General features: G+C 48.5%; 1 protein-coding gene across 3 annotated transcripts in view; it reads right to left on the bottom strand.

The window, feature by feature from the left end:
* Nucleotides 1-1,931: 1,931 nt before the first annotated feature.
* LOC129820067 (septin-7) overlaps nt 1,932-25,431 on the bottom strand; it is a 50,748-nt gene continuing 27,248 nt past the window's right edge. For 2 of the 3 annotated variants that reach the window (XM_055876901.1, XM_055876900.1), the window contains 10 exons: nt 19,153-19,253; nt 18,877-19,011; nt 13,282-13,399; nt 12,021-12,113; nt 11,029-11,125; nt 6,066-6,117; nt 5,516-5,641; nt 4,426-4,561; nt 3,951-4,096; nt 1,932-3,067 (listed from right to left, as the gene is read on the bottom strand). In XM_055876901.1, coding sequence (XP_055732876.1) covers nt 3,031-3,067; nt 3,951-4,096; nt 4,426-4,561; nt 5,516-5,641; nt 6,066-6,117; nt 11,029-11,125; nt 12,021-12,113; nt 13,282-13,399; nt 18,877-19,011; nt 19,153-19,253 — 1,041 coding nt within the window. In that variant the 3' untranslated portion in view covers nt 1,932-3,030. Of the gene's footprint in view, nt 3,068-3,950; nt 4,097-4,425; nt 4,562-5,132; nt 5,154-5,515; nt 5,642-6,065; nt 6,118-11,028; nt 11,126-12,020; nt 12,114-13,281; nt 13,400-18,876; nt 19,012-19,152; nt 19,254-25,431 lie in introns of all 3 variants that reach the window. The other variant, XM_055876899.1, reaches the window with a different exon arrangement.

Here is a 25,431-nt window from a genome sequence, read left to right as displayed (position 1 = left end):
GGCAGGAAGGAGGTCTCAGGGGTGATAGACTAGAGAAAAGCACTGAGCGGTGTGGACAGCAAAAATAAATCGAAGCTTCGTAGTGTTATGTAAGAAAGATTGGATCCAGCTTCCCATGGACCAGGCAGCAAGAGACTGCTGATGAGAGTGGTTTAGCATTAGTAACCACTCCACTGAGGCATAGAGCTGAATGGGGCACTGTAAATAGTCAGGAAGCCATATACTAAGTGGGCTGAGCGATGCATGCAGTGTCTAGAGAAAGCTCACAGCTGAGGCAGGACTCAAGGTGACAATACATAGAGATGATAGGAAGAGCTCTTTGTCAGTTTCTTCATAGCTCCCTAGCAGGTCAATACAATATGTGATCAAAATGCACTATGGCACAACTGAATTTATATCCAATGACTTTGAGTTGAGTAATTGAGCGTTACCCTTAGTGCAATGGCCATTAATAAAACCTGGTTAGTAGGGATGTTCAGTCTGGACCGCATGGCTCTAGGGATGCTGAGCAGAGCGAGGAAATGAACCTTGACCGTTGTCCAGTTTGACTTGGCTGGGATGATGTGGTCTGACAGACACCAAGGACCAACGCCAACACAGCTTTCTGTGTCAAAGGGTGTCGGTCTACATTTCACCTAATATCGATTGACAGGCTTTTACTGCTTAACTATTACGATCAGCTAATTCCTAGATCACCATTGTCTCTTGCTCCGTTTTAGGTCAAACCTTACCTATAATTCATTATTTTGTCTCAAAATCATCCATCCCAACAGATGGTTCCGAAGTTTATTCAAATTCCCGAGAGGAAGTCACAACTGAGTTTAGCTTGTAGGCCTATTAGTATGTGCTAAGTAAGCACTATATTTCATCGACCAAGGAATTCTTGCTTGCCACTTACATCAGGTGAGAGACTACCTACTTTTACCTTTAGTCTCTTTCACCTGAAGTGGGTAAAAGGCATCAAAGGTAATCAAATCAAATGTATTTATATACCCTTCTTACATCAGCTGATATATCAAAGTGCTGTACAGAAACCCAGCCTAAAACCCCAAACAGCAAGCAATGCAGGTGTAGAAGCACAGTGGCTAGGAAATCTTCCTAGAAAGGCCAAAACCTAGGAAGAAACCTAGAGAGGAACCAGGCTGAGGGGTGGCCAGTCCTCTAATCAGCCATCTCCCCCAATGAACTCTGAGTGCATTTCTCTATTCAGGAGGATTCAGGTTTGGAGTACACCATGACAAGATGATCAGGTCTAAAGAGCAGAATGTTCAAGGGGCACAGAGAGTGTGTGTGTGATAAGACTGATCAATCAGCCTGGAAACTCCTGAGATATGCCCTATGACTGCAGGGCAGGGTTCCCCAACTGACAGCCCAGTCGTTGTATTTGGCACCCCCCGAAGTTCGGAGCCCAATTATTTTATTTTATTATTTAAAAAATATACATATCATTCTTGGCCCTAAGACTAAAAACACCAGGAAATCAGCTCCAAGTGATTTAAAATGGTGGAATTCTGTTCAAGTATTCCCACGCATAGAGATACGTGATCATATACAAAATGTAAGAAAGGTTTGAAATAATGTCAAATATCTCCTTGGGCTTCTTGTGGTTAATTTGCAGTCTACAAATTAATAGGAATTATGTTCCGGACCCCCAAATACCTGCTCAAGAAAAAACAAAAACAATTGGGCCTGTGGCTGAATGTAGTTGATGATCCCTGTTGTATGGGATATGGTGGAGTCAGTAGTTATTCACTGCCCCCTGCTGGTGAAATATAGCATGCTTCTTGGTGTGGGGGACATATCGCTGACGACAGCTTTTGGCTTGTAACTGGAATCAAAAGGAAAGCTAAGCAGCATCATATCACACTAATTCACTTCCATCTCAACAAAAACTTATTTGATGCACCTGATTTCAATAAAACCAACTGGGGTTGTATCATCACAAGTTTATTATGACTACAATAAAAACAAAATAAAATAAAAGAAATACAGAGATGCATTACATGAACAGAGTTAAATGTGATGTAAGGGAAGGGAACTCCATCGTTGTTTATTACAGTCAATACAGACTTGTTTACAGTCATTGGTCATTGTAAGTAAACAACAACAGGGTTATGTTAATGGGTTGAGTTTTAACAACCAAACTTTCCTCCCCCACCGTCTTCAAAAACAGGGTTTCCCAGCCCTGGTCAAGGGGGCCTACTGTGTAGCAGCTGGAGTGCAGTCCAGTATGCACAGTAAACCTCAAAGACCAGAATGGAGAAATGCCTACAAACATAAAATGAAAAATGTAATGATTACTGTAGCAGGGCCAATATAATAGAGAGAGAAAAAAAAAGACAAAATAACCAGCAATGAAACGTTCTAACATGACTGAAGTTATACACTGCGGTCCATGGCTAGATTATTTAAATGACAAGAAATGGAAGAGGATAATATTTTTGGATGAGGGCCAAAAAATAATGATAACTAAATAACAAAAATTGTTATAAAAACAAAAACGCCTGAGGTGTGTAGCTTGGTGTGTAGCTTCCTACTCCGCAGTTTGGTCATTTGGCGTTAAATAGAACACTACAACAAAGTCGTGCAGTCTCCAAGGTCATCTAACTAGAAAGAGGATAAGAAAGCAAGAAGTCTTGTGGCATTCTGGGTTTCAAAAAGAAAATGAAATCTTCTCTGAAATCATGAAATAGCTCATACCTGGGTAGTTTTTTGTGCGTGGGACTGCGTGTGTGCTTGAGAACTGCGAACCAAAAAACATGATTGTACAACAGTCTAACATGCCCATTTCAGGAAGAATAAGAAAGGTCTTTGGGGAGGAGAGAACAGAAAGGAGACATGTTCCAGGACTGTCTGTGACAGTGGGTCTAATGTAGGACCCCAGGTAGAACCCACTTCCCCCAGACATAACACACTGCTCCTTCATGCATACACACAGTAACAGGTTGTTGGTCGACAGACAAACTGACAGTCCGGGTTGGTAAATTGGCAACCAGTACATTGTCACACGGTGGTCTTCCCGAAATACTTTTAAAATATCTTCTTCTTTTTGTTTTTTTCCAGGGTCCTGTAGGGGCGAGAGAGAGGAGAACAGAGATGGAGAGGGAAGAGAGACACATTACTAAATTGATTATGAGGCAGAGCTCTTCATAATGAGCTGTGTGTGCAGTATATGCTGCGCTGTCTACTTGTGTGAAATCCAAACAGCACTATGGCTGCGCCCGGTGCCATTTACAGCCTTTCAACGGTGTGTATTGTCTCAAAGGGAGTGTGTTTTGTGCTCTGCCTTTTCCCAACCCTTGAGACACATTTGTTTCTCCCAAAATAATAACCTTCCATCATATTCTATGATGGTACAGGATGAGGTGAGGAGGAAAACCCTAGTCATAGACTGTTGTCTCTGGTACCGCACGACAAGCGGTACCAGAGCGCCAAGTCTAGGACCAAAAGGCTCCTTAACAGCTTCTACCCTCAAGCCACAAGACTGCTGAACAATTAATCAAATGGCTACCAGGACTATTACATTGACATACACCCCCCCCCATTTGTTTTTACACCGCTGCTACTCACTGTTTATTATCTATGCATAGTCACTTCACCCCCACCTACATGTACGAATGACCTCTAACCTGTACCTCCGCACCCCTTGTATATAGCCTCGTTATTTTTATATTATTGTGTTACTTTTTACTTTAGTTTATTTGGTAAATATTGTCTTAACTCTTCTTGAACTGCACTGTTGGTTAAGGGCTTGTAAGTAAGCATTTCACGGCAAGGTCTACACGTTGTATTCGGCGCATGTGACAAATAAAGTTAGATTTGATTTGTGTAGAAAAACACATACTGCATTATATGACAGTGAAAAAAAACATGGTTGACTCCATGTAATATAGTTCTATAGGAATGTACGTGTTGGCCTTCTTCTTCATGTGAGTTGTTGTGTGCTGTACCTGGATGCGTCTAGTTTCTGTTGCTCCAGCACCCTCTGCTGTGCCTCCCAGTTGTGCTTCTCGTCCTCCAGCTGGCGTCTCTTCTCCTCCAGCTCCCTGTGCTGGGCCTCCAGGTTCTTCTTCATCTGCTCATGGCGCCGCTGGAGCTGGAGACAGGACAGTTAGCACCATTTGCATGGCTGGAGTCTAGTGTGTGTGTGTGTGTGTGTGTGTGTGTGTGTGTGTGTGTGTGTGTGTGTGTGTGTGTGTGTGTGTGTGTGTGTGTGTGTGTGTGTGTGTGTGAGATATATTCGTGTGTTTGTGTGAGTGTGTTAGATGCATCTATTTTTTATGAATACATTGTTAATTAAAACATACAAATGTAACCATTCAAACTGGTGTCTTTTTTAAGTGATATTGCTCCATTAATAAATAAACAAGGGGCGAGTGAGTAAGTGAGTTTTATTGGTGTGAAGGTGTTGTTAGGTTCCTGTACCTCTAGCTCAGAGTCTTTGAGCTTCTGGATCTTCTCCTTGACCTTCATCTCAAACACCTGCTCCATTTCCATCTCCATCTTCTCCATCTTGGTCACGTGCTCCCTCCTCTCCTCCTCCATCTGGGCCAGGGGACTCCTGCAGGGTTAAAGCACGCACACATCATCCTCCAGTCTGAGGCCTTAAACCCCAGCACTAGTCAAGAGTAGTCAAACTCAGACTTTGGGCCAGGATGGAAATTCCTGTCACGATTTCTCCTGCATACACTTATGCCTGGAGGAGGAGCAGGGGAGAGGAAGGCCTTGGATGTGGAAGACCCAGCAATTCAGTGAGAGGATAATATTCATTTATGTTAGTAAAGCCATTGCGTCGCTGAGTTAGTGAACGCCAAGCCACCAAAAAGCTCTATTGGTACAGTTGCTAAGTGAAGCTCACAAAAAAAAAGCATGAGCCTAATCATAGGACAAAAATGATTTTCCTGGAAGACTATTGGAGACTATTCTACCAACAAGTATTCAATGAAGACTTCTGGGCAGTTTGCTAATGCTGTAGAATGATTTCATCTATATTGTGACCTGGTAGGGGCCTCTAGCTTATAATAAAGAGCTGCACCTCTATACAAACACAGGGAATGTACGAGGCAGATGGAAAAACAGATAGGAGAGAAAGTAGAAACGGAGCTAACTTGAAGAACTGAAATGACACTTACATGCCTTCACTTGTGTCAAATCTAAAAAAAGAGAAACACACACACTTAGCATGCTGATATGATGACCATGCGTTAGAGAGCTATTACCTAGCTAATGAGAACGAATGCTGTTGGTTACTTTGGCATTACGGTGCATTATTTTAGTGAGGTTCTCCGTGCTTGGCTGTGAATTAGCAATGGTTAAGGCTTATTAGACTGTTAGATCCAGCTCAGATTCTGGGCTGTGTGTGTGGGTGACTGTTAGTCCCTGTGATCAGGGGAGAGGATTGCAGTAGTGCAGGGTCTTGTCTCATTCCCTTCATCCACACGGATACAGAAATGGAGAGTAATTAAAAACAGAACCACTTACAAAGCCCGTTGGTCGACTGTTGGTTAGTACTCACTTGGTCATTGGTCCCTTGTTCTTGTTGTTGTCCACTCCGTTGTATGTGACGGCTGCTAGCTTCCTGCTGCGGTAGTTCTCATAGTGGACGTTGTTGGTCACATCCTTCAGGTCCTGCATGTGGGTTCTGGATCAAATCAAATTAAAACTTTATTTAAACTGCATATAGATTCTGGAACAAGAAGACAGAACAGAACCACTCAAATACAACTTTATTTAAACTACAATTAACCACAGCAATAAACTTTACAGTAAAAAAACTGTGACACTAAAACAGTCCGAGAGAGCAGTGAGGAACGATATGGCACTGAGAACTGGCACCATAATGTCTCTGCCATCTGCTGATGCTCATGCAGAGTGTAAAACAGGACACTCAGTGGTGCATGACCATCATGCAGAGTGTAAAACAGGACACTCAGTGGTGCATGACCATCATGCAGAGTGTAAAACAGGACACTCAGTGGTGCATGACCATCATGCAGAGTGTAAAACAGGACACCCAGTGGTGCATGACCATCATGCAGAGGAATGTGTTTGTGTTAGAACAGTACCTGATGAGCATGTTCCTCAGGATGGTGAAGTCACAGTGCTCTCCATTCTCCACTAGAGAGAGAGAGAGAGACGAGAGAGACAAAAGACAGAGAAGAGACAGAGAAGAGACAGAAGAGACAGAGAGAAAGAGTCAGATTTGTCAGTTACCACAAGGGGGTGTGACAGTCACAGGAGGGAGATCGAGAGCTAGTCACTGCTGAAGGGAAGACCTCACGTCCACTCTCCTTGTAAAACATGGGAGAAGGTCACAGGGGAGGGGCCTCTGGCTTTCTCATCCAATGAGTTTTGAGAAGGGGACAAGACAGGATGCGAGGAGTATGCAATTAAGATCTTCCCCTAGAGGTTGCGTGGAGTAGACAGGAAGGAGAGTCTGGGTGTAATACTGTCAGCAGCCACAATGTGGTGCCAGACACCATGTATACTCCCACATACACTAGTTCCCCTGAGGTTTCTGCCTGACTGCTGTGTGTAGGGAGTGGATCACATAGCTGAAGTGTGGCCTTCCCCTCTCCCTCTCTATATTTATACACTTACACGGTGCCAGAAACATTTTTGGTAATCCAAAACTCACTCCCCATGGGCGGGTTTCATGCAACCGCCACAGAGGTACTGTAGTCGTAGTAACCGCACAATTCATCCAGTCGAGAGAACACAACTTTACTATTTTATACCAAAATGACAGCATCTTACATACACTACAGACCAAAGATGTTGACTTGTAATCTGATCATAGACAGAGATAAAGAGCTGTATCTGAATGGTAGAGTTTAGAGTACAGCTTTCCCCCCCATCTACTCTTGCAGCGGTACAAAACAGTGGGGAGCAGAGGGGAGACATTAATTAACTTCTGGGGTTGGAGTGTATTCTTGTGTGTGTGTGTGTGTGTGTGTGTGTGTGTGTGTGTGTGTGTGTGTGTGTGTGTGTGTGTGTGTGTGTGTGTGTGTGTGTGTGTGTGTACACATGACCTGAGCTCTGGGGTCATGAGGTTAAAGTTCAAAATAGCTACAGGTCTACTCTACTAAGACAAGTGCTGTAGAGTCTAGAATCATTTAGAGGGAGTGGTGCTAAAGCAGCTTCCTGTCGTCTGTCTGGCACCAAAGAGAACTGAACACATATCCTGTCGGTCTGTCTGGCACCAAAGAGAACTGAACACATATCCTGTCTGTCTGTCTGGCACCAAAGAGAACTGAACACATATCCTGTCGGTCTGTCTGGCACCAAAAAGAACTGAACACATATCCTGTCGGTCTGTCTGGCACCAAAGAGAACTGAACACATATTCTGTCGGTCTGTCTGTCTGTCATCAAAGAGAACTGAACACATATCCTGTCTGTCTGTCTGGCACCAAAGAGAACTGAACACATATCCTGTCTGTCTGTCTGTCTGGCGTCAAAGAGAACTGAACACAAATCCTGTCGGTCTGTCTGTCTGGCGTCAAAGAGAACTGAACACATATCCTGTCGGTCTGTCTGTCTGGCACCAAAGAGAACTGAACACATATCCTGTCGGTCTGTCTGTCTGGCGTCAAAGAGAACTGAACACATATCCTGTCGGTCTGTCTGTCTGGCGTCAAAGAGAACTGAACACATATCCTGTCGGTCTGTCTGGCGTCAAAGAGAACTGAACACAAATCCTGTCGGTCTGTCTGTCTGGCGTCAAAGAGAACTGAACACATATCCTGTCGGTCTGTCTGGCACCAAAGAGAACTGAACACATATCCTGTCGGTCTGTCTGTCTGGCACCAAAGAGAACTGAACACATATCCTGTCGGTCTGTCTGTCTGGCGTCAAAGAGAACTGAACACATATCCTGTCGGTCTGTCTGGCGTCAAAGAGAACTGAACACAAATCCTGTCGGTCTGTCTGTCTGGCGTCAAAGAGAACTGAACACATATCCTGTCGGTCTGTCTGGCACCAAAGAGAACTGAACACATATCCTGTCGGTCTGTCTGTCTGGCACCAAAGAGAACTGAACACATATCCTGTCGGTCTGTCTGTCTGTCATCAAAGAGAACTGAACACATATCCTGTCTGTCTGTCTGGCGTCAAAGAGAACTGAACACATATCCTGTCTGTCTGTGTGGCACCAAAGAGAACTGAACACATATCCTGTCGGTATGTCTGGCACCAAAGAGAACTGAACACATATCCTGTCGGTCTGTCTGTCTGGCGTCAAAGAGAACTGAACACATATCCTGTCTGTCTGTCTGGCGTCAAAGAGAACTGAACACATATGCTGTCTGTCTGTCTGTCTGGCGTCAAAGAGAACTGAACACAAATCCTGTCTGTCTGTCTGGCGTCAAAGAGAACTGAACACATATCCTGTCGGTCTGTCTGTCTGGCATCAAAGAGAACTGAACACATATCCTGTCGGTCTGTCGGTCTGGCATCAAAGAGAACTGAACACATATCCTGTCGGTCTGTCTGTCTGGCATCAAAGAGAACTGAACACATATCCTGTCGGTCTGTCTGTCTGGCGTCAAAGAGAACTGAACACATATCCTGTCGGTCTGTCTGTCTAGCGTCAAAGAGAACTGAACACATATCCTGTCCATCTGTCTGTCTGGCATCAAAGAGAACTGAACACATATCCTGTCGGTCTGTGTCTGGCATCAAAGAGAACTGAACACATATCCTGTCGGTCTGTCTGGCACCAAAGAGAACTGAACACATATCCTGTCGGTCTGTGTCTGGCATCAAAGAGAACTGAACACATATCCTGTCGGTCTGTCTGGCACCAAAGAGAACTGAACACATATCCTGTCGGTCTGGCATCAAAGAGAACTGAACACAAATCCTGTCTGTCTGTCTGGCGTCAAAGAGAACTGAACACATATCCTGTCGGTCTGTCTGTCTGTCATCAAAGAGAACTGAACACATATCCTGTCGGTCTGTCTGTCTGTCATCAAAGAGAACTGAACACATATCCTGTCGGTCTGTCTGTCTGGCATCAAAGAGAACTGAACACAAATCCTGTCGGTCTGTCTGTCTGGCGTCAAAGAGAACTGAACACATATCCTGTCTGTCTGTCTGGCGTCAAAGAGAACTGAACACATATCCTGTCGGTCTGTCTGGCGTCAAAGAGAACTGAACACAAATCCTGTCGGTCTGTCTGTCTGGCGTCAAAGAGAACTGAACACATATCCTGTCGGTCTGTCTGGCACCAAAGAGAACTGAACACATATCCTGTCGGTCTGTCTGTCTGTCATCAAAGAGAACTGAACACATATCCTGTCGGTCTGTCTGTCTGTCATCAAAGAGAACTGAACACATATCCTGTCTGTCTGTCTGGCGTCAAAGAGAACTGAACACATATCCTGTCTGTCTGTGTGCCACCAAAGAGAACTGAACACATATCCTGTCGGTCTGTCTGTCTGGCGTCAAAGAGAACTGAACACATATCCTGTCTGTCTGTCTGGCGTCAAAGAGAACTGAACACAAATCCTGTCGGTCTGGCATCAAAGAGAACTGAACACATATCCTGTCTGTCTGTCTGGCACCAAAGAGAACTGAACACATATCCTGTCGGTCTGTCTGGCACCAAAGAGAACTGAACACATATCCTGTCAGTCTGTCTGTCTGGCATCAAAGAGAACGGAACACATATCCTGTCGGTCTGGCATCAAAGAGAACTGAACACATATCCTGTCGGTCTGTCTGTCTGGCATCAAAGAGAACTGAACACATATCCTGTCGGTCTGTCTGTCTGGCGTCAAAGAGAACTGAACACATATCCTGTCGGTCTGTCTGTCTAGCGTCAAAGAGAACTGAACACATATCCTGTCCATCTGTCTGTCTGGCATCAAAGAGAACTGAACACATATCCTGTCGGTCTGTGTCTGGCATCAAAGAGAACTGAACACATATCCTGTCGGTCTGTCTGGCACCAAAGAGAACTGAACACATATCCTGTCGGTCTGTGTCTGGCATCAAAGAGAACTGAACACATATCCTGTCCATCTGTCTGTCTGGCATCAAAGAGAACTGAACACATATCCTGTCGGTCTGTGTCTGGCATCAAAGAGAACTGAACACATATCCTGTCGGTCTGTGTCTGGCATCAAAGAGAACTGAACACATATCCTGTCGGTCTGTCTGTCGTCAAAGAGAACTGAATACATATCCTGTTGAATAGAACACGTCTGTCTGCTATATACAGGACTCTACTCAAAACACACCCTCCATCTAAAAGGGCCTGTTATATGCTGAGTTGATACATAGCAATGGTCATTTCATCTCAAAGCTTTTCTTTTGTTATGACATTAACAAATGTCATTTTCGTCGTATGCAAAATGACTTAAGTACTACTCTATTTGTTAAGAACATTCCATGGTCATTAAGTCACCAGTAGATATAGCTGAGTATATATACAGGACTGACGTAACTGGTCAGACAGGAACACACATCACTCAGGGCCAGAGATAACATAGCAAGTGAATGTTGATAACACAGCATAACTAAATGTCAACTGCTGGGCAGGAGGCTACTGAACTTCCCCTGGTTCTAGTAGTATAATGTTTATTATAGGAATAGTGTTGAATAAGGTTACATTTTAATACTCTTTTTGAGCTGAAACTGGAAATGTAGATTTATTTGATTTAACCAGGCAAGTCCCAACTAGATGGAACTAGAAATGTCAGCATTTGAATTAAGATAGAGAGGGCCTAAGGGAAAAAGCATAACGGTCATTCTAAGTCAAACATGACCTGCAGACGCACTTCCCCAACACACACACACACACACACACACACACACACACACACACACACACACACACACACATAATATATTGACCCCAATAGTAGGGTGAGAGATTGTATTACTTCCACACGTAAACCTTTCAAAGTTAAACAAATCGACGTGTGGGGAAACCTTAGTGCTAATATCAAATAACACCCAGAGGCTGTGGTGTGTGTATCCAGGCCAGTGTCTTGACTGTGACCTCTGACCCATGGCCCCTCACCTTCCGCCACGCCCCAGGGGTACTGCCTCCCTCTCACCCGCTTCTCGTTGACCACGATGATGGTGTTGCTACCAACAACAGCCAGGGGCAAGCGATCCTGCAGGGGAGGGAGATAAACATTACACAGCAGACACACAACTCATTCAAATAACCTGTTAGACAAGGCTATGCACACACACATTCTGCTGCGGTGAAGTATGTTTACCAAGACTCCTTTGTTCAAATTGGATGGAGAATTGACTGGAATTAAAGTAGTGCATTGGGAACACAGCAACTCTAATGGCAGTGACAGTTGAGAACAGTGGTTTGTGTGTGTGTCTGTATGCTTGTGTGTTTCTGTGTGTACCTTTAGTGAGTGTGTGTTTGATTATTCGCTCCTGTGTGTGTGTGACAAGTGCATAGTGTGCTGGACCAGTAGAGGACATGTGATTGTGTGACCTAATCAATAATAACCACTCAGTGGCAGCGGTAGCCAACTAACCACTCAGTGGCAGACAACTAACCACTCATGGGCAGCCAACTAACCACTCATGGGCAGCCAACTAACCACTCATGGGCAGCCAACTAACCACTCATGGGCAGCCAACTAACCACTCATGGGCAGCCAACTAACCACTCATGGGCAGCCAACTAACCACTCATGGGCAGCCAACTAACCACTCATGGGCAGCCAACTAACCACTCATGGGCAGCCAACTAACCACTCATGGGCAGCCAACTAACCACTCATGGGCAGCCAACTAACCACTCATGGGCAGCCAACTAACCACTCATGGGCAGCCAACTAACCACTCATGGGCAGCCAACTAACCACTCATGGGCAGCCAACTAACCACTCAGTAGTGTTAGATTTATGTTATGCCTTCAGCAGGGCTGTAAACATTACATTTCATGATCAGGATAAAGACAGTGTTGTGTTCTCTCCTATTCAATTCCATCTTTGGTGTGGAGAATACTGTGTGTGTGTGTGTGTGGGGGGGGGGGGTCCAAACCTTGATCTTCTTGACCATCTTGTTCTCCTCCTCATCGTTGGTCTCTGGGAACTCGTAGATCTGGATTTTGTGCTCTGTGATTTCTCGCATGATCTATAAAGAGAGTGAGGGGGAGAGAGAGAGAGAGAGAGAGAGAGAGAGAGAGAGAGAGAGAGAGAGAGAGAGAGAGAGAGAGAGAGAAAGGTGAGAGAAAGAGAGAGAAAGGTGAGAGAGAGGGGGAGAGAGAGAGAGAGAGAAAGGTGAGAGAGAGGGGGAGAGAGAGAGAGAGAGAAAGGTGAGAGAGAGGGGGAAAGAGAGAGAGAGAAGGGTGAGAGAGAGGGGGAGACCGAGAGAGAAAGGTGAGAGAGGGGGAGACCGAGAGAGAAAGGTGAGAGAGAGAGAAAGGTGAGAGAGAAAGGTGAGAGAGAGGGGGAGAGAGAGAGAGAAAGGTGAGAGAGAGGGGGAGAGAGAGAGAGAAAGGTGAGAGAGAGGGGGGAGAGAGAGAGAGAAAGGTGAGAGAGAGGGGGAGAGAGAGAGAGAAAGGTGAGAGAGAGGGGGAGAGAGAGAGAGAAGGGTGAGAGAGAGGGGGAGAGAGAGAGAGAAAGGTGAGAGAGAGGGGGAGAGAGAGAAAGGTGAGAGAGGGGGAGACCGAGAGAGAAAGGTGAGAGAGAGAGAAAGGTGAGAGAGAAAGGTGAGAGAGAGGGGGAGAGAGAGAGAGAAAGGTGAGAGAGAGGGGGAGAGAGAGAAAGGTGAGAGAGAGGGGGAGGGAGAGAGAGAAAGGTGAGAGAGAGGGGGAGAGAGAGAGAGAAAGGTGAGAGAGAGGGGGAGAGAGAGAGAGAAAGGTGAGAGAGAGGGGGAGAGAGAGAAAGGTGAGAGAGAGGGGGAGAGAGAGAAAGGTGAGAGAGGGGGAGACCGAGAGAGAAAGGTGAGAGAGAGAGAAAGGTGAGAGAGAAAGGTGAGAGAGAGAGAAAGGGGAGGTGGTAGAGTTAATGTGAGTCGTGCTTCCCTCTGGTTATGTTTCCATCTAGGCCAACGAGCCACAAACATCAATACTCACTCAGGCTGAAGGGGCAGTCAATACACAGGATGAGGGAACTGTGCGCAGCACGTACACACACTCGTTGAGTCACATGCAACAACTATGCATCACTTACTTATTGCATGTGTTCTCTCCCACAGGAATAGCTTGAATACACTACTAACATCACACAGTCTACATCTGCATTCAGAGAAAGACATACACACCATGTCCTGTGTGTACACAGTGCCCACACATACACACCTGCTTCTTGAACTGTTGGCACTCCTCAGGAGTCATTGTGTCCGCTTTGGCGATGAGGGGGATGATGTTCACTTTTTCATGTAACCGCTTCATGAACTCTATATCAAGAGGCTTCAACCTGGAGAGAGAGAGGTTTTGAGTTTCAACAAGTTCCTTTAATTTAACATGGTCAAGGTGAAGCTTGTTGGAGCTACACCGGAGGGATGGAGAGAGGGATGGAGAGAGGGAAGAGGGGTAGAAAAACTCAGATTTCACAGCTTGGCTGACCTCGGGACTAAAGAAAAAACAATTTCCTGTTCAGAATGAATCTCCCTCTCCATGGCAGCATCTGGCCCACAATACACTGTAAATCTACTGAACAGCACTCTTCTGTTCTGCCTGAAAACTATTTCATTTAAACAGCCATCAAGTTGGTATTTCATCCAGAGTTACAGATTCCAGTCTGTAAAAGTAGATCCTTGGACATCTAAACAGCGTCGAATCCTGGCACGCAGACAACATGTACAAGTCTATGCTCTGCCTTGGCTGTGGCTAGATTCAACTGTATGTTCAGAAAGTTAGATCAAGAGAGCAGCATGAATCATCGCACTTTGAAAAATTATTGTGTTTGTTTCAGTCTCCATTTTGAAAGATCAGTTTGTGCAAACACACACACACACACACACATACTTGGCCTACACCCCCCCCCCCCCCACACACACACACACACTCCCACGGCCAGCCCCCCCACCCACGGCCTGCCCCCACACCCACGGACTACCCCCCCACACACCCACGGACTACACCCCCCCCCCCCCCCCCCCCCCCAACACACAGCCTGCCCCCACACACACGGTCTGCCTGCCTACACACACGGCCTGCCTGCCTACACACACACAGCCTGCCCCCACACACACGGTCTGCCTGCCCCCACACACACGGTCTGCCTGCCCCCACACACACGGTCTGCCTGCCCCCACACACACATGGTCTGCCTGCCCCCACACACACGGTCTGCCTGCCCCCACACACACGGTCTGCCGGCCTACACACACACGGTCTGCCGGCCTACACACACACGGTCTGCCTGCCTACACACACACGGTCTGCCTGCCTACACACACGGTCTGCCTGCCTACACACACGGTCTGCCTGCCTACACACACGGCCTGCCCCCACACACACACAGCCTGCCCCCACACACACACAGCCTGCCCCCACACACGGTCTGCCTGCCTACACACACACACACACGGCCTGCCTACACACACACGGCCTGCCTACACACACACACAGGGCCTGCCTACACACACACACACACAGGGCCTGCCTACACACACACACACACACAGGGCCTGCCTACACACACACACAGGGCCTGCCTACACACACACACAGGGCCTGCCTACACACACACACAGGGCCTGCCTACACACACACACACACACAGGGCCTGCCTACACACACACACACACAGGGACTGCCTACACACACACACACAGGGCCTGCCTACACACACACACACACACAGGGCCTGCCTACACACACACACACACGGCCTGCCTACACACACACACACACACGGCCTGCCTACACACACACACACACACACGGCCTGCCTACACACACACACACGGCCTGCCTACACACACACACACACACGGCCTGCCTACACACACACACACACACACGGCCTACCTACACACACACACACACACACGGCCTGCCTACACACACACGGCCTGCCTACACACACACACACACACGGCCTGCCTACACACACACACACGGCCTGCCTACACACACACACACGGCCTGCCTACACACACGGCCTGCCTACACACACACACACGGCCTGCCTACACACACACACACGGCCTGCCTACACACACACACACGGCCTGCCTACACACACACACACACGGCCTGCCTACACACACACACACACGGCCTGCCTACACACACACACACGGCCTGCCTACACACACACACACGGCCTGCCTACACACACACACACGGCCTGCCTACACACACACACACGGCCTGCCTACACACACACACACACACGGCCTGCCTACACACACACACACGGCCTGCCTACACACACACACACACACGGCCTGCCTACACACACACACACACACGGCCTGCCTACACACACACACACGGCCTGCCTACACACACACACGGCCTGCCTACACACACACACACGGCCTGCCTGCCTACACACACACACGGTCTGCCTGCCTACACACCCGCCCACCCCCGCACGGCCTGCCCGCCCGCCCACCCCCGCACGGCCTGCCCGCCCGCCCACCCCCGCACGGCCTGCCCGCCCGCACACCCACGCACGGCCTGCCCGCACGCACACCCACGCACGGCCCGCCCGCCCGCCCGCCCGCCCGCCCGCCCACCCACACACACACACGGCCTGCCTACACGCACACACACACACACGGCCTGCCTGCCTACACACACACACACACACGGCCTGCCTACACACACACGGCCCGCCTACACACACACACACACACACGGCCTGCCTACACACACACACACACACACACACACGGCCTGCCTACACACCCACCCTGCCTACACACCCACCCACCCCCGCACGGCCTGCCTACACACCCACACACGGCCTGGCTACACACCCACACACGGCCTGCCTACACACCCACACACGGCCTGCCTACACACCCACACACGGCCTGCCTGCCTACACACACACACACACACGGCCGGCCTGCCTGCCTACACACCCACGCACGGCCTGCCTACACACCCACGCACGGCCTGCCTACACACCCACGCACGGCCTGCCTACACGCACACACACACACGGCCTGCCTACACGCACCCACCCCCGCACGGCCTGCCTGCCTACACACACACACGGCCTGCCTACACACACACGGCCCGCCTACACACACACACACGGCCTGCCTACACACAAACACGGCCTGCCTACACACCCACCCTGCCTACACACCCACCCACCCCCGCACGGCCTGCCTACACACCCCCGCACGGCCTGCCTACACACGGCCTGCCTACACACCCACACACGGCCTGCCTACACACCCACACACGGCCGGCCTGCCTGCCTACACACCCACACACGGCCGGCCTGCCTGCCTACACACACACACACGGCCTGCCTGCCTACACACACGGCCTGCCTACACACACACACGGCCTGCCTGCCTACACACACGGCCTGCCTGCCTACACACACACACACACACACGGCCTGCCTGCCTACACACACACGGCCTGCCTACACACACACGGCCTGCCTGCCTACACACACACGGCCTGCCTGCCTACACACACACACACACGGCCTGCCTGCCTACACACACACACACGGCCTGCCTGCCTACACACACACACACGGCCTGCCTGCCTACACACACACGGCCTGCCTGCCTACACACACACACACACACACGGCCTGCCTGCCTACACACACACGGCCTGCCTGCCTACACACACACGGCCTGCCTGCCTACACACACACGGCCTGCCTGCCTACACACACACGGCCTGCCTGCCTACACACACACACACACGGCCTGCCTGCCTACACACACACACACACGGCCTGCCTGCCTACACACACACACACACGGCCTGCCTGCCTACACACACACACACACGGCCTGCCTGCCTACACACACACACACACACACACGGCCTGCCTGCCTACACACACGGCCTGCCTGCCTACACACACACACACACACGGCCTGCCTGCCTACACACCCACACACGGCCTGCCTGCCTGCCTACACACACGGCCTGCCTGCCTACACACACACACACGGCCTGCCTGCCTACACACACGGCCTGCCTGCCTACACACACGGCCTGCCTGCCTACACACACGGCCTGCCTGCCTACACACACGGCCTGCCTGCCTACACACACGGCCTGCCTGCCTACACACACGGCCTGCCTGCCTACACACACGGCCTGCCTGCCTACACACACGGCCTGCCTGCCTACACACACGGCCTGCCTGCCTACACACACACACACACACACACGGCCTGCCTGCCTACACACACGGCCTGCCTGCCTACACACACACACACACACGGCCTGCCTGCCTACACACACACACACACACGGCCTGCCTGCCTACACACACACACACACACACGGTCTGCCTGCCTACACACACACACGGCCTGCCTGCCTACACACACACACACACGGCCTGCCTACACACACACGGCCTGCCTACACACACACGGCCTGCCTACACACACACGGCCTGCCTACACACACACACACACACACGGCCTGCCTGCCTACACACACGGCCTGCCTGCCTACACACACACACACACACGGCCTGCCTGCCTACACACACACACACACGGTCTGCCTGCCTACACACACACACACACGGCCTGCCTGCCTACACACACACACACACGGCCTGCCTACACACACACGGCCTGCCTACACACACACGGCCTGCCTACACACACACACACACACACACACGGCCTGCCTACACACACACACACACGGCCTGCCTACACACACACACACACACGGCCTGCCTACACACACACACGGCCTGCCTACACACACACACGGCCTGCCTACACACACACACGGCCTGCCTACACACACACACACACACACACACACACACACACACACACACACGGCCTGCCTACACACACACACACACACACGGCCTGCCTACACACACACACGGCCTGCCTACACACCCACCCACCCCCGCATGGCCTGCCTGCCTACACACCCACCCCCGCACGGCCTGCCTTCACACCCACCCACCCACACACCCGGCCTGCCTACACACCCACCCACCCCCACACTGCCCTCAGTCCAGCTGTGCTGGTAATGTGCTGTGAGTCCCGTGGGGACACAGAGGAAGAGACAGATGTTAACTATCAATGGAGCCATACGGTGCTAGTCCTCTTGGATGACCACAGACTGTTACCAGCCAGCCAGGCACAATAGAGACCAGAACAAGGACTTGGTCAGAGATATAGGCACACTTTGGGCCAAGACAGTGAGGAACACCAGCATCCAAATGAGAGAGCACAGGCCTGTCAAATCACCCTTTGTTTATGGGGAGCACAGCGCAGCCCACAGAGATGCAACAGCAGGGCCAGCTGTGTGGAGCAGAGGACAGACAGGAGATACAGAGATGAGAAACAGCCTCCAACAAAGTGAACCCAGGAGAAGAGAGATACTTAAATGTTGTCCCAGTGTGCGTCTCAGCAGCCCCAGTAAGGGGGGGGGGGGGGCAGCTATGCCTAAATGAAGACTGACAGCTTTACTCCTCACCAGGGCCAGGAGGGTGGATGACCAGCTAGCATTATGTAAACAGTCTTAGGCTACACATTAGTTGTACTACTGATTTGTTCCCGTGACCAATACCCCGTCTAGTCTGCCCTGAAAGGGAACGGTCAAGAGCATCAAGAACATATTCAATCTCAAATGAGGAGGAAAACACTTCTCTTCCCGTGGAGAAGAATTATTCACAGTTTGAGAAGCGGCAGGGACTAAATTTAAACTACCATAGTGTTTCAAAAATGGCACCATTCCAGCTGCAGTACCTACCCGTGTCCAGAGGGGGCAATGAAGTAGAGGCAGCAGTGCACTCTGTTGTCAGGCATCTGCCGTCTGTTGACCCGGGACTCTGAGTTGAGGTAATCCTCAAACTTACTGTCGATGTGATCGATAACTGGCTGCCAGCTTTATAGGAGAGCAGAGCACAGACATTACTCAATTACTCTATATTTAATGTAGAATATACACATTCAGATAGAGATATAGGGCAGGCTAGCCAGTCAGCAAGCAGATCAGAAGGTCAGCCAGCTAGCTAGTCAGACGTACCAGTTACTGTTGTCGACAGCGTCCCCGAACCCTGGCGTGTCAACGATGGTGAGAAGCAGCTGAACTCCTCCTTCCTTTACCAGCACCTTGGACTGTTCCACCTGAGATTGTAGAGAACACTAAATAATTAGAACAAAGACATTTAGAAAATCAGCACAAATCATGGTGAGCTATAAAAAGAAAACACCATGACATCAATTTCTCTCCATTTACAGTTAATTTGAATAGGGACATGTACAAACAGACGCATTGAAAAAAGAATCCTCCGATGCGTTGCACCATAGTGTGTGTATAACTTGCGCTAATTTATGCTAATCATGACAGTTTGCAGTCTCGCCACCTCCGAGCACTCCTCTATTGAGGAGATGGGCTCAGATTCAGGGGCTTGGTTAGGGGGTCTGACACAGTCCTTTCATCTTTATCTAGAAAGTATCTGTTTGGAGAAGTTAGCTAACCATCAAACTACAAAAGCCCAGGTGACAAGAAATGTGGTTTTGCCAAATATAAATCACAGATAGAGATACACTTGTTGAGGGTTGACAGCCAGGCAGACTGTGGATGAATCCATCAACAGGGTGTTAGACGATATTTGACCTTAGACCCAGAGAGAGCTCTAGTAATATTTGGCTGCCTACCTGGAGTGTCCAATACAGGGTGTACATAGCAGATTGCAGAGTGGCCTCTTAGCTGACCAGAGAGCTTTAACCAGCAGGCGGTCCAGACCAAACCTTGTGATTAGCAGATGAGCTGCACTTCAATGATTTAATCAGGAGGAACCATATGAAGGCCTGCAGTGTTCCACTCAGATCACAATGGAAGGCATTGTGTGTGTGTTAAAGCAGCTCTGTGTACAGTAAGCAAGCTCTGCTTCAGCAGTTGTACACAGACCAACATAAAACACTACTATACCTCATTTGTTTTCACACACACACACACACACACACACACACACACACACACACACACACACACACACACACACACACACACACAGGGATGTACTTGGTGATATAAACGGCCTTAGCATCCTTTTGTTTACTTAATGACATACTTCATTGCTGTAGGACCAGTTTGAGAAGGCCAGCGTAGCCAGCAGCCCATAGTTTCTCAAAGAGCAGCACATTTGAGTTTAACCTCAGCAGCTAAACTGAGCCGTCACCTTCCACTTAGAAAGCACGTAGAATGCCTGTGGTTTAGGCCTGAGGCTGGGTTACGGCTGCTCTACCTCCACCCCACCCGCTGGGCCCTAGCTAAAGGCTTCCTCTCCCCCTATGGGAACAAATTATGGAATAACATTTTTAACAAATATTGTGTTGCAATTCTGACCTACAATAATACCTTTCAGAGTTTTGTCAGTTTCATGTCACTAACAAAAAAATGTACAGCGGCCTATGAGGAGTGCTTACGCGAACAAGAATAACATAGTATTAAAAAATACGTAAGTCAGGGAAACCGGAGAGGTATCCTGCACGTTTTCAGGTTTAAAGTCTCTGTTACTCCTCAGTTGAGTTTACTTCACCTTTAGGTAGCTAATGTAATGGATTTGTTTGCCAGCACAAGTCTAGACAGCACTAGCTGTATTATGCCTACAACAGTGAAGTTTCAGTCTGCTAGGTGTATCTCTATAGCATGGGCATATCTCTGGGCGACGTGGACATCCCTATGCATGCACCTTATTCAAATATGACTAATTCGGGCTTCCTGTTGAGCAATGTAGAAATAAGTCGCACGAGGTCTCTTCTCCGACAACATTTTGTAAATAATCCTAAATTTCTCCTAAATTCATAATTTTCATGACTTCAAAGGTTATTTTAATTACCCAGTAATAGAGCGTACCTAAGTTGGCATGAACAAACCAGTCACACGCTTCAGCTAAAATGGCTACCACTCCACCTTCATTGAAGGCTTCAATAGCCACTCTGGGTGATACGGCTAACCCGATAACACTGGAGATCCTTGTCAGAGAGCTGGCGAAATCGCGTGAAGGTGAGTTCTGCTGCCAAACTGAATTGCTGAATAACTCACTGGCGGCTGCACTGGATCCAATTCAGGCAACCGTGGAAACGATCCGGGGTTCTGTGGCATCTCCCACTGGCCGAAGTTGAGGCCGGGCTCTCTGGCCACAGCGACCAACTCACTACGCTGGAAACCAGGCTTGAGGATGTGGCCGCCGCCAACAAGTCTCTGCAGCTACAAGTGGAAGATTTGATTTCACGTTCAAAATGACAGAATATCCGTGTGATTGGACTGCCAGAGGATTCTGTGACAGGATATCCAACCCAGTTCATTGTGGAGCTGTTCAAGGAAGTTTTGGGCGATGAGGCTTATCCCAATCACCCTGAACTTGATAAAGCCCACCGCCTCCTTGCACCGAAACCTCGCCTAGGCGGCCGACCGCGTCCCATCATAGTGCGGTTCCATCGATACAAAGAAAAGGAGCTTGTCCTTCGGTGGGCAAGGGAACATGGCGACATCACTTTCCAAGGCCACAAGATCAAGTTCTAGTTCTACGAGGATTTCAGTTCTAGCCTGGCAAAGAAACGGGCCGCATTCAATGACATCAAGTCCACTCTGTACAAGGGACTCAGCTTTGGGCTGATTTATCCTGCCCGGCTCCGTTTTTTTTTTTTTTCCCCCCTGAAGAAGCCGAGTCCTACCGACAGCGCATACATTGAATGCCTGAAATACATTGAATCCCTGAATTGGGATGATTTCTCACCTGCCTGTATTATGTGAGTAACGTTAGTTCTAGTGACAGTGTGGACACTAGGCTACATACATCTATGGCCATCTATCAAATCCGTTTCTGTGAAACAATCCTATGCTAAAGCTCGCTGGCTATAGTAGGTATGTTTGAAGCAGCAGATAACTTGTTTCTGTTGTTGACAATGACATACTATACTGTCTCACTGCTCTTTAAAACTTTCATTTGATATTGTTTAGTTTCTTAAATCAAAGACAATTGCTGGTAAAAGTGCAGCCTTATGATATCTTTCCTTTTACTAAGGCTTTGAACTTGCTGCTCCACTAATATACAGCCTACATTGCAGTTTGGCAGCCTTTAGGTCATTTTGGATACCAATGTTACTAGCTAGTTAGACACCGATCCTGTCCACCAATATTTGTGTATATACATTTTTCACTGGGGTCTGCTTGATATACCTTTTTTTCCCAAATTGTATTCTTTACTCTTTATTTTTATGGACACTCTGAACTACTGTGGTTTACGTTGGCCATGATTGGTGATGTTGGTCACTGACAGGTCCTCAGTTACATTCACTTTATCTTGGACTCCACTACGACATTGGAGTGTAATACTATCACTCCTCTCGTCCAAATTGTACTCTTGTTTAATTGTTGCACTAGCTGAAGAGTTTAGACCCACGGTTCGCTAGCTTAATTGTACATATCCAAAATGCTAAATTGTCCGTTTGTATACTGTAATGAAACAGCAGGGAGCAGGTCTCGAACCCTCGACCTCCTAGCCCGAGGTCCGGCGCGCTATCGACTGTGCCGCAAAAGCATGCTCCAGCGGCAGAGTCGATTTCCGCGCTTATAAACCCAGGGTCGTTACACTACTCCCTCCTTTCAAAGAGCACATCCTCACGCTAGCTTGCGACTTTCCGTCTTACAGGAACGCGCTCACCGGCCAAGCACACGCACTGTCGTGGATGCGAGGTCCGATCCCACTTCTGACGCCAATGTAATGAAACAGGCAGGGAGCAGGTCTCGAACCCTCGACCTTCTAGCCCGAAGTCCGGCGCGCTATCGACTGTGCCGCAAAAGCATGCTCCAGCGGCAGAGTAAATTTCCGCGCTTATAAACCCAGGGTCGTTACAATACTTTCATTGAAACTACTTTGTTTTTTTAAGATAGAGTCCTTCTCCCCTCAGTTAAAACTACAGAATATTCAGCGATAGTGATTTCGGACCATTCTCCCCACATTCTGGACTTAGCATTCGGAGTAAGTGCTAAAAAACAACAGTTGAATTGTCGAACAAAGAATTCTGTAACTTAATTTTGACCAACATAGATGTATTCATTCAAACAAATAAAAATTATGACACCTCCCATTCTCTTCTTTGGGAGACTTTCAAAGCTGTATTACGGGGAAAGATCATTTCTTACAACGCTCATTATGTCAAACATTGAAAACTGAAACATCAGGAACTGGTGGACTCAATCCTGGCAATAGACCGGCAATCTTCAACTTCACCATCACCTGAATTATATGCAAAGAGGCAGAAACTTCAAACTCAATTTAATCTGCTTTCCACTGATAAAGCAGAGTTTCTGTTGCAACAAACAAAGGGGACGTACTACGAATATGGTGACAAGGCCAGCCGCCTTTTGGCATACCAACTTAAAACACCAGTCAGCATCTCATCTTATCTGTCAGGCATATGACTCCTCCTGTAATCCTAAAGTGATCCCTCTAATATTAATTCAACTTTCATGTCATTTTATTCTAACCTTCACCAATCCGAACCCCCATCAGATAATACGGCTATGTACAACTTTTTAGATGACTTGGATATCCCATCCATTGATATGGACATGAGTAAAGTTCTGGACAACCCTCTTCATCTTGATGAGATCCATGCTCTGGACACTACGCTGACAGACACAGCAAACCTTTTTGCCACAGCTCGCATTGATGTGCCATCCTGGATGAACTGCACTACCTGAGCCACTTGTGTGGGTTGTAGACTCCGTCTCATGCTACCACTAGAGTGAGAGCACCGCCAGCATTCAAAAGTGACCAAAACATCAGCCAGGAAGCATAGGAAATGAGAAGTTGTCTGTGGTCACCACCTGCAGAATCACTCCTTTATTGGGGGTGTCTTGCTAATTGCCTATAATTTCCACCTTTTGTCTATTCCATTTGCACAACAGCATGTGAAATTTATTGTCAATCAGTGTTGCTTCCTAAGTGGACAGTTTGATTTCACAGAAGTGTGATTGACTTGGAGTTACATTGTGTTGTTTAAGTGTTCCCTTTATTTTTTTGAGCAGTGTATATATATATATATATATTTTTTTTTTAACGGCTTGAAAATATAAATGTCCAGGCAATAAATCTACAGAGTCGGTTGACAAGAGTCACTCAATCGTTAGCGCTGGAATGCACACAGCTTTTTTTATAGGGCAGCGTGATGACACGTCTGTCCCCCCACCCTAGCCAGACACTGACACCTGGAGCTGGTGGGCCAGAGGATTCTTTACGGTGTGTGAGACATTGACCTCCTCATCCATTAAACCCTGCTAGAATGCAGCTGTTCATTCCAGCTCACACTGTGTGTGTGTGTGTGTGTGTGTGTGCGCGCTGCGGTCCCTGAGCTCCGTGACCTTCTGTCACAGGAATCGAGACGGCACATTGAGATCCTCCCGTCTCTTTTCTTGACCTCTGACTTCTAACCCCAGCTGCTGCTGGCTACTGGTGGAGATACATAAACCTCAACCAGGTCCTCTAATCACCAGAGTAGGACTTTCTCCTTCCCTACTCTCTCTCACTCCTCTAGTCTGTCTTGTTGTAACTAAAACAGGTTACAGATATCTTCTTAGGCACCACCATAGCATCGATTCATTGACAGTGGCATTACATTTTTTTTTAATAATACGTTTCATTCATGCTGTTCAACCGACTGCACCCTTTACAGTGTCATGAACGATGCTAGTGTGAAATGCTGAATGGATAAAACAACCGACATGGACCACTCCCTGTCTGGAATGAGTTAGAGATGTTACTAAACAGTTTAATGGTAGGAGAAGGATCAGTGCTGAGTAAACAGCTAGGAAAGAATCTGCAAACAGACTTTTAATCCCTCCCTCCTCTCTTCCTTCTCGCTCTCCCTACCCCCTCTCTCCCTTTCCCTCTTATCCCACTGCTCGCTTGCTCCCGCTCTGTACCTCCCTCTCTCCTTAACAGAGTGAGTCATGCCTCTAAGCGACTGACCACAATGACCTCACAGACAGACATGGAAGAGGAAACCAACACTGACCGCTTCCGCCACACTCCTCTCTGCTACGGTTGGTTGGCTCAGCAGTGTCATATGACATTAGGCTGGCACAGACAGACATTAGCATGCTAAGCGCTAGCCTCCCCTGCCTAGTCTCCTCCTCCCGTACCCTCTACATCTGTTAATTACCCACACAGACGCCTGCCCTAGCCTGGTCCAGATTTGTTCAGCCAATTCCTATGAAGGTCGGTGGCAATGAGCACTAAAGTTGGCTGAGCAGCACGAACACATCTGGGACTTGGGTAGCCCAGTCCCTTCA

The sequence above is a fragment of the Salvelinus fontinalis genome, chromosome 22 (genome assembly GCF_029448725.1).
Source record: "Salvelinus fontinalis isolate EN_2023a chromosome 22, ASM2944872v1, whole genome shotgun sequence".
NCBI classification, from domain to species: domain Eukaryota; kingdom Metazoa; phylum Chordata; class Actinopteri; order Salmoniformes; family Salmonidae; genus Salvelinus; species Salvelinus fontinalis.
Note: the sequence above shows the minus strand (reverse complement) of the source record. Positions and strands in the feature narration are given on the sequence as shown.